Genomic DNA, 10680 nt, shown 5'->3' with positions numbered 1-10680 from the left:
CCCCCCCCCCCCCCTCTTTTCTTACTACAATAGTCTCGTTAATTTCTTTGAATTTCTACTTCATTTCATCACAGAAAGATCAGAATATCGACTTCATTTGTTTCTGCCATCAATTTATCATGTGATTCTTCTCTTCTCGCAAACTCAACTTATCACGTAAATACTTCAACAACTCCTCGCCTTCATTTGCATCTAACTCCATGGCCAGAACCAACATACCAATTGATAGAGCCCAAATGTATTGAAATGTAAAGATAACGAAACTACAAGATAATCAAGTATTTGAGGTACTTGGAACCTCCCTTTCTCGAGCACTCTCACTCAAGCCCCAAATAAACTCACTGAATCAACACTTAACTTCCTCATTTCTCACTCCCTCGGTTGATAACCAAATACCATAACTAACCCCCTACTATTTACTAATATGCCCTTATAATACTTCTAATTACCTTCTAAACGTCATTCCTACTCCATCAATCCTTTTCTCAATCCTTCTATATTATACAACTCAACCACTTCCAACTAATTTTTGCATCTAAGATAGATAAATCCAACCTGTTACATCCACAAGAATAGATTAAGTCTACTTTTTACATCAATTTCAATCCTCAAGACTTTCACAGCTGCAACATTTTCGTGTGAGTCTAATCTAGTAATCACTATGATTTGTTGCTCTCCCATTGGTGGTCTTCTCAAGCCAAAGGCTGTAGCTATGGAATATAAAATCCTAGTACGACTTATGATTGGGAGGTATGTTGAGGCACTGAAAAAAAAAGCTTCAGCAAATAAATGGATACAAGAGCAACGGATGGAGAAGAAGTGTTGTCATCTTTGCCAAGTTTTGAAATCTTCGCATGGCCGCCATTGAAAACGTTTACCAACCTCAATGATGGAGGATTTTCGGTCAGACTTTGGGCCAGAGATTGTTGGATAGTTAGCATATTTACAAAGAATGCATCACTAGAGAATGTGATCAAGATCCTATGCAGCAAGTTTACATAGAATGCAACAGTGCAGCCGCAACAGAAAAGATGAGTCTCTGAGTTCGACCATAGTGTTAATCCTTCCATTGCCTCTGAATCTGACCACAGTGTTAATCCTTCCAAGTAAAACTAGTCAAGCAAAGAGAATGAACCTTGAAGAACAAGAAGACCAACAACAAAACATCACTACTCATTCAAATCGAAAAATTCCCTTGCAATGAGACTTTCTCACCACATTAGTTGTTTTTCTATTAAAGAAAGGGCAAACAAAATCAAGAGAAGGCGAGGAAAAACTACCCATAGAAGGCAAGATAAATGCCACCAAATGCAACCCCATTGAGGATAAAAGATACAAACATTGAAAATGGATCTACAGAAGACCATATCCCAGCTAGTGATCCTCCCAAAAAAACTAGTGTTCTCACCATTCCCAACGTAGAATATTAAATTACAATTTTGCATCATTGTTGAAGGTCATCTCCAGCCGACTACATAGTCATCACACATTGATTGTCATCCGTAAATCCTCAATGTGTGACCACTTGGACGGTGAAAATCTTGCGGGCTTTCCCACATGGCAGGATTGGAAGTCTTGAGGGCTTTCCCACATGACTTAGAATGCATTCTTCAGTCTGTGACCACTTGGACGGTGAAAGAAGACACAAACATCCGTAAATCCTCTAATCTCACTCTTCCTCTAAATTTCAATACCCTAAAAGACTTCCATTATTGATATTAAGGGTAAATATTTCCAATCCTGCCACTTCACCATCCATATGCTCTCTTTCTCTCTCTCTCTCTCTCTTACTCACGATGCAGGATAAAAGGCCTAGAATTCATTTGCAAAGCTGATCCTAATTGAGTGAAATTGGCTCATAAAACATGAAAAAAGGCACATAATTCATATTAAATGACAAATAGAATCAACATAACTAATATTGAAATGATTTCTTACCAAAACCGCATAAAGTTGGGTGTTCGTGTTTTTACTTCCTATACGTTTTTTGATTGCTTTTATGACATCTTTAGCTTGCCTGCACAATTAGAACAAAGAAAGCAATACTGATGAAATGACATGATCATAAAATGTATTGCTTACCAATGACAATATTGTCAGCATAAATCTTACAACGAAGAGTAATAAGACCATCTCCTTTTTCAAATTGTCATCCGTCTATCTAATAAAAGCAGTCTGGCTTGGAAGTAAACAAATGCATACTTTAAAATCTAATCTACACATGCATGCTTTTTAGACAAACTCCAAATAAGTCTCTTTCTTATGAAACCAAACAAAGTGGGAAACTATACATCGAGAATATTACATGGCACACCTTTGATCACGAGCAACTAATTCACAGATTTCAATATTCTTCATCCAATCTGTTTCAGCCAGTTTCTCACTTGTTGCAGAGTTGACTAGCTCAGAAGCCATCTTTATATAATCCATAATTTTGGTTTGAAAAAGAAAAACAAAATAAAACGTAAGATTAGAAGAGGCAGATTTCAAAGTGAAAGGACATCCATAATATCTCAAAGACTCGGAAAATATTTACTATAGAATGATATGGTAATCAAGTGATAATTTTTAACAGGAATCCTCCGAGCTAAAAGAAGTATTAGAAACATATCAAATTCCATTAACAACAGAAACTTGCAAGAGAAGAAACCATATCTAAGGTCTTTAGATTCTTACTCCAAACGTAGGCAATATTCCTACTCAAGGAATAAGGTAACCGGTAAGGGAGAGAACAGAATTAACCCAGACCGGATTATCACATATGACAAAGCAAAAACTCAAAGGAAGAACAAAATTCGACCAATGAAAGCATAAATGGTGAAATTCCTTGTAATTTTTCAAAGGAAGAACCAACTAACAGATTCATTGTTAGGTTAAGCAATGCACCATTCATTAATAGAAAACAGAAACTTCACATTCTGATGCTTCCATGAACAACTATTATTGAGCATGATACATAAAGAAAATAAAAAATCTCAGTAACAAGAAATTAAGAAATAAACAAACAAAGTAGGGAGTGGTAGAATAACTAACAGAGATCAACAACCTCTTCAATATTTTTATGATCAATATAGGAGCAACAAAGCGGCAGTTAAATCAAAACCCACAATGCTCTATAATCTCTGGAACTTCTTAGGCATACTGCACCAACAGAAGCACATGTAGAAATCAAGAAGGCCTTCCAATGAGGGAACCATAAGCCGCTCTGAAATGGGAAGAACATAGTCTAAGCTTAAGAACCTTACCATAAAATTGAATAAGAAGCTAGTAAAAAAAGTTGAAAATCAAAGACGAGAGACAGAGCCCAAACAAAATGACAGTAATAATAGTATTCAGCTGATGTTTAGAACAGAGAAGTAGATAGCGCATAAAATGAAATTAAAAGGAACGCAACAGAAGTGGTACTGAATTCGAAATCGAGCTAGTACAAAGCCATACGAATCAAAGAAGAGATTAAACTAAATCAAAACGAAAGGAGTTCAACACAGATCTCGATACCCAGACAAGCAAGAAGAGGGGGTTAAGCTTACCAAATTACAGAAAAGAACAGAAATGGAAAACCCTAAAAGAGCATCAGCATTTGAGGAAGAAAGAAGAATTGGGGATGGGCCAAAAAGGGTAAAAGAAGGCTTGAATCCACTCTGGTTAGCGTAATGATGAATGATTAAGAGTAATGAAAGGATAATGAAGAAAGAAACAAATAATGGGTAGCCTTGTTGATTGAAGTTGAACAGAAGAAATGAGAAGAATCTCTTTCTCTCTCTAGAAATCAGCGTGTCTGTCTCTCTGTCCTTAGGTGAGAGAATGGGCGTTTCAGCAAAAGAAAAGGCTTATACAGGAAAGCAACTGCACCGCCAACACCATGGATCTACGCTGTCCAAAACGCTTTTTTTCTTTTTTTTCTTTTTTTTTCTTTTTTTGATTACTCTCTCTATAGACTCTAAAGTATCTGTCTGAGCAAAGCTAATCTCACACGCCATTCATTTACTACACTCACCAGCTCCCTTTCTCCTTTTGGCACGTGGCAGATGCGAAGCCTCAAAAAACGGACTTAACCAACTTTAAATAATACCTTCCCATTTACCTTTGTTTATTATGCATTTGTATGGAATTAATAAATTTTTTATTAATAAACTTGTAAAACCAAGTTCCCACCAATGCACTAGTTTTCAAAGAAGTATAATTCACAGAATAAAGTTCCAATTTATATTGATTTCGGACCATTTATAATGCATGATCCTCTAGTTGTTTGTGTCGTATGAGCATTTAACTCGAGGATTAGATCGAGCCAAGTCATATGGTTCATCATTCTTGGGCATAGGTAGCATTGTTGTTCAACTTCCACACACCCAATGGGATGCAAGTACTATCCCTTTTCCTCTTCCATAGACACGCTCTTTTTATCCTTATGTCACCTATAGGATGGTTAGTTCTCGGATTATTTTTTTTTTATTTCAGTTGTTTGGTCAGACCGAGATTATATGGGACAAGCTTGATAAAGAAAAACTTTATGGCATAGGAGCTTATCTCTATACTAGGATTACAGTTGCACTATACCTTGTTTCTATTGTAAAAACAAGGAGAGGTTTTAAAACGCGTTTGTTAGGGAGAGATTTCCACACCCTTATAAGGAATGCTTCGTTTTCCTCTCTAATCAATGTGAGATCTCATAATAATGGTATCAAAGCTAGACACCGGGCAGTGTGTCAGTGAGAACATTGGGCCCCCAAGGAGATGAAATGTGAGATCTCACACTGGTCGGAGAGAAGAAAGAAGCATTCATTATAAGGGTCTGGAAACCTCTCCCTAGCAGACGTGTTTTAAAATCGTGAGGCTAACGGCAATACGTAACGGGCCAAAGCAGACAATGTCTGTTAGTGTTGAGCTTGAGCTCTTAAAAATATATTAACGATGGACTTGAGCTGTTACATAATATTTAAAATGGTTGAGCCATTGAAATTTTCTAAACCCACATAGGCGACGATAGCAAATGGATTAGCTGGCTTGACTGCATCAGTTTTTTTTCAAACTCTTTTGTTCCAATCGACGAGGTTAGTCAAAAGCTCAATTTGTGGCTCCTCCATATGCGTATTTTACGACTCTTAAGACGTGAATTATGTTACGTAATGTTATGGCTTATGTTATGTTATGCCAAAACTACGTGAGGATGTATTAATGACTTATATTATACTATGATATGCACACACCATGTTAGAATGTTTGTTTTCGAGATTGTGAAATGATGATATGTCAAGAACGTATCATGAAATGTTTATGAATGAACGAATGTACGATCTGCATGGTATATGATTTGAAGTTACATGGACCTCATGCATTTTTTGTATGTCATATGCATCAAGATATTTCTCCATTATGATTAGTACGAATATGTACCTTATGACATTTATGTTCACCACGATGTTATGATATGGTATTATATACACCACAACACTACATTACCTCATTTTCCTTCGTGACTCTAACAATGTGAGTATGCACTAGCTAAAGGCTAGGGGTAAATGTATGTATACGTTTGCCTCGGTTGTCTATGTGCACGAATGTGGGTTATGTATAGAGAACTATTGCATATCCAATTTTAGCCCGGACGGGAAAGCAAAGTTCAAGACGATGAAAAGATTTTTATGAAATGATAGGTCCCTCCACGATTTTCTGTGTGGGGTCACTTGTTGATTATTTCTTATAATACTCAAGTTAATACTCAAGCTACATGTTATTAGAGAGGTTCATTTAACTTGTAATGTAACTATTCCTAATAGTAAAATTTAAATGCTTTAAAAAAAAAATAAACAAATAAAAATAAATTTATATCTCAAAAATTTAAAACATTTTTGTAGTACTATATTAGAGATGTTCATTTGACTTGTAAAAACCCATATCGAACTGCGAAGATAATTATCATTCAGATGGAAATAAGAAAATGAATAGTTAACAAATCAACTATATCCACTAGGAGACATTTCTAATTAAAATCAATTATGTTGGATGCCCCCAATCAAGACATTCTATTGAGGGAAACGACCCCTAAAACTTTCTTACACTTAAACCCATTACACTAGGAACAATTATACAAGGATTGGTTACATTTTACTATTAGGAATAGTTACATTAGAAACAGCGAGGGAAACCCTCATATACGCACCACCGAAAGCCTTTCCAGGCACGAGGAAACAAAAAATCGGAAAGATTAGGGATAGGAAGCCCACCTCACAAAGAAAGAAGGGATAGCCCCTAATCGGAAGTATCCCATGTGTCCTCCTGTGCAGTTTGCCAGTTTCGATTCAATACAAAATGCCTTCCTCTGGCGTTGGATTATCCCCTATTTGGCGCAACACTTCGGACAAATGCAACCGGGAATTATGCACAAAAGACCCATTTTGCAAAATGAGATACTATGTTCATTCTCGGGCGGGAGCTCCCACAAGAGAACTGATATAAACCAAGAGACATCAATCATACAATATGCTTCAATGAAGATGTGAAGAAAAGGTTGTCAAAATTATCAAAAGATGTTTCAATTCATGCTACATTGAAGAAGAATAAAGTTTGATTGTTGTAAATTTTGGGTGGGTTATAATTTAGAGTAATTAAGACTTTTTATTTAATTTCGGTTACATTTACATAATGGCTAATTATGGCCATAAAGTGTGAATGTTACAACTTCTGGAATGCCTTTAATAGTTTCATTTTGAGGCTATATAAAGCCATCTATGTTGTATTTGTAAAAAGACTTAGAAGATATAGTAAAAGAAGCATTTGTGCTTTTCTTTAGCCAATGGCTAAATTTCTTTGCAACTCTATGTAGATATAGTAAAAGAAGCATTTGTGCTTTTCTTTAGCCAATGGCTAAATTTCTTTGCAACTCTATGTAGTTTAGGTAAAAGAAGCATTTGTGCTTTTCTTTAGCCAATGGCTAAATTTCTTTGCAACTCTATGTAGTTTAGGTTGCAGAAGCATTTGTGCTTTTCTTTAGCCAATGGCTAAATTTCTTTGCAACTCTATGTAGTTTAGGTTGCAGAAGCATTTGTGCTTTTCTTTAGCCAATGGCTAAATTTCTTTGCAACTCTATGTAGTTTAGGTTGCATGTAGAATCATTCAAGCTCGACATGATCAATCTTGCTTGTGGAGTGATTCGAATCTCAAATAAGTGTTCTTGCGTTGAGATATTTGATCAACAAGAATCATTGAAGCTAGACATGATCGATCTTGCTTCTGGAGTGATTCGAATCTCAAACAAAGTGTTCTTTGCTTGAGATATTCGATCGACAAGGTAATCCGAATCTTATTCCCCTTGTATTGATTCCTTATCTTATCATTTGGTATCAGAGCTTCAGGCTCAAGATCGGATATATGTTTCCTTTGCGTTTCTTCTCAATTTAATTTTTATTTATTTTCATCTTTTTAGTTTTTAATCGACCCAAAGTTCAAAATTCAATCTTTGCTCTATTTAAAATTTTGAGAGGTGAGAATGAGAGCTTCATTTGTGTAAATGAGTGCAAACAGAGTGGCCTAAAATTCCTTGAGTGTATACACGTGAGAGAGTGTTGTGAGGTCCTTTGTATTTCCATAACTTATTTTTTGCAGCAAAGTTTCACAAATAGATTCGAGGACGAATCCTCTTGAAGAAGTGGAGAATGATATGAACCAAGAGACATCAATCATACAATATGCTTCAATGAAGATGTGAAGAAAAGGTTGTCAAAATTATCAAAAGATGTTTCAATTCATGCTACATTGAAGAAGAATAAAGTTTGATTGTTGTAAATTTTGGGTGGGTTATAATTTAGAGTAATTTAGAGTTATTGTATTTTAAGACTTTTTATTTAATTTCGGTTACATTTACATAATGGCTAATTATGGCCATAAAGTGTGAATGTTACAACTTTTGTAATTTTCATTTTGAGGCTATATAAAGCCATGTTTGTTGTATTTGTAAGTAAGACTTAGAAGATATAGTAAAAGAAGCATTTGTGCTTTTCTTTAGCCAATGGCTAAATTTCTTTGCAACTCTATGTAGTTTAGGTTGCATGTAGAATCATTCAAGCTCGACATGATCAATCTTGCTTGTGGAGTGATTCGAATCTCAAATAAGTGTTCTTGCGTTGAGATATTTGATCAACAAGAATCATTGAAGCTAGACATGATCGATCTTGCTTCTGGAGTGATTCGAATCTCAAACAAAGTGTTCTTTGCTTGAGATATTCGATCGACAAGGTAATCCGAATCTTATTCCCCTTGTATTGATTCCTTATCTTATCAAGAACTATATGCGCATATATATATATATATATATATTTTTTTTTTTGTCTATAAACCAAAGGAGATGTGTTGGTTTGAAGTTTAATCTTGAACCGGTTCACATGAATTTAGTTAAGTATTAGGTGGGGGCGGAGGTTCCCATCAGATATCTCTTGTTTTCATCGACACCTCTTTACTCACTGCCTTCTCCTCTTTCCCTCAAAATCTCAAATCTCAAATCTCCCCATTCTTCGCTTCCCTTTATATTCTCCTCTCATTTTACTCGCTTTCCCTCTCATTCTCATCCATGGACGCCGCAATGCCTCTCTGCAAGTCCGCTCGTGCTCCCTTTCTCACGGTCTGTGTCTTTCTCCCTCGTCTTCCAATCCTGATTCGCACTTACATTCGCATGATTTCGCCTATTTCTTTGTCCATTTCGTATGACTTTGAGATGTTTTTTGTTTTCATTGTTTTTACATGAAGGGTTCATTTGCCGGGACTACCAATGGATTGAGGAGCTCGCACTGTTCCTTCATGGGTGCGAAGAAAGTCAGCTTTCCTAGACAGGGAGCTAATGGTGTGCAATATAGTCGTAAATCGTGGAAGAATAAGGGAAGCCTTCAAGTTATGTGCCGTGCTGATAAAATTCTGGTGGCTAATAGAGGAGAAATTGCTGTTCGTATTATTAGAACTGCTCATGAATTGGGAATACCTTGTGTGGCTGTGTACTCAACCATTGACAAGGACGCACTCCATGTAAAATTGGCTGATGAATCCGTCTGCATTGGTGAAGCACCAAGCAGCCAATCGTAAGGCACCCTTATTGATCTTATTTTTATTCCTACTCTGAAGTTGTCCTGGTCATATTTTTGTTCACCATCACACTGCTACAGGCATCCATGATTCCTTTTATGGTCTCAATTGCTCGATTTGTACCTCTAATACTTGGTATCAGAACCATAGCTAGGCATCTTATTCATATTTCACCTTTTCTACTGATAATTAAACGAAGATACTGCGAGATCAATTCACATTATGGACTGTGGCATGCACCGAATACGTGGGCTTCATAAAATATTCAACTTGGTTAAGGGTTACGAGTTTAATCTGTATTCCTCAGTCGCAACTGATTAATCTACGTTAGAACCATGGTCTTTATCATATCAAGAGCTTTTGTTGGGTTGTTTGTGTATAAATGCAAGCTTGACTTTTTTACCCCTAGCTAAACAAGCCAACCCTAAGCCAAATGTCCTCCTTTCGTGTTTTTCGTTGTAGCTTATGATAGAGCATTGCTCTTCAGTTTTTTTTAAAAAATGTTGGAACACTTCGAGAGCTGATATCGTGAGAGTCTTCCAACATTTTTTAGGAATAGAGTTACCAATGACAACCTAAATGAAGCATACATCTGTTTGATCTAAAAAAAATAGATGTCACGCTGTTGCTGACTTTCGCCACATAAGTCTTATGAATGGACTATACAAAATCATAGCAAGGGTGCTATAAACAAACCTTAAAAGGGTCCTCTCTTTCACGAGTACTAGGCAGTAAATAGCTCTTGTAAAGGGATGATAGATCCTCGATGCATCCTTCATGACAAATGAACTTTTAGATGAATGGAAAAGAAAGAAACAAAAAGGCCTTTGACAATGTCTATTGGATATTCCTTGAAAACATTCTTGTAGCAGAAGGCTTTGGTTCAAAATGGCGGGGATGGATAATTGGCTGCATTTCATTACAAATTTCTCCATCATTGTCAATGGAAGGTTGAGAGGGAAGATCCATGCCTCGGTCTTTGACAAGGGGATCCACTATCCACTTTTCTTTTCATAATGGTGATGGATTGCTTCTACTCACCAAGGCTGAATATAAAGGGCAGATGAAGGTTTTTCAGGTTGGTAATGAAGGCTTAAGCATCAACCACCTTCAGTTTGCAGAAGATACAATTCTCTTATCTAATTTGTTAGGTGTCTCCCCTGTAAAAATGTTATTGAGAAGGTAAAATTCTTTGAAAGTTTCTCGGAACATAGCAAAACGGCCAGGATCAAAGAAACATCGAATGATGTCAACCATTTTTGGGACTTGAAGCTTGGAAGGAACTAAAGGATAACAAAGCTACATAATGGGCCGAATTAAGTCTTGATCTTGCCCCAGTTGGATTGTCTAAAGAAGCAAACTCATTGACATATCTTCCTAGCATTAACGGTCTCTTCCTTACAAAATGATGGACATAGGGGAAAAAGTAGTAGTAAACCGCACACTAGCAAAGACAATATGAAAAAGAAATCACCCTAAAAAGGTGAAGTTTATCCTTTGGGAATAGTGCATAAAGCTATTAGCACAAGTGAAAATCTACAAAAAAAAAAAAAAAAAAAAAAAAAAAAAAAAAAAAAAAAAAAAAAAAAAAAAAAAAAAAAAAAAAAAAAA

The 10680-nt window shown here is 36.1% G+C and overlaps 2 protein-coding genes across 7 annotated transcripts in view; one reads left to right on the top strand and one right to left on the bottom strand.

Annotated features, from left to right (window-relative positions):
• Positions 1-3875, bottom strand: part of LOC111432500 (TOM1-like protein 5) — a 13543-nt gene extending 9668 nt beyond the window's left edge. Inside the window, exons 1-4 of one of the 6 annotated variants that reach the window (XM_023069413.1) lie at positions 3531-3875; positions 3047-3240; positions 2315-2415; positions 1939-2017 (exon numbers count right to left, since the gene is read on the bottom strand). In XM_023069413.1, the coding sequence (XP_022925181.1) occupies positions 1939-2017; positions 2315-2415 (180 nt within the window). In that variant the 5' untranslated portion in view covers positions 3047-3240; positions 3531-3875. The other 5 variants (XM_023069411.1, XM_023069410.1, XM_023069412.1 and 2 more) reach the window with 5 other exon arrangements.
• Positions 3876-8401: 4526 nt separating this feature from the next.
• LOC111432504 (biotin carboxylase 2, chloroplastic) overlaps positions 8402-10680 on the top strand; it is a 10411-nt gene continuing 8132 nt past the window's right edge. Inside the window, exons 1-2 of the mRNA XM_023069421.1 lie at positions 8402-8614; positions 8740-9065. Of these exons, the coding sequence (XP_022925189.1) occupies positions 8564-8614; positions 8740-9065 (377 nt within the window). The 5' untranslated portion in view covers positions 8402-8563. The remainder of the gene's footprint in view (positions 8615-8739; positions 9066-10680) is intronic.

This window comes from Cucurbita moschata, unplaced genomic scaffold (genome assembly GCF_002738365.1).
Source record: "Cucurbita moschata cultivar Rifu unplaced genomic scaffold, Cmos_1.0 Cmo_Scf00038, whole genome shotgun sequence".
In the NCBI taxonomy this organism is placed as follows: Eukaryota; Viridiplantae; Streptophyta; class Magnoliopsida; order Cucurbitales; family Cucurbitaceae; genus Cucurbita; species Cucurbita moschata.
The sequence above is the reverse complement of the archived record's forward strand: the minus strand, read 5'-3'. Positions and strand labels throughout refer to the sequence as shown.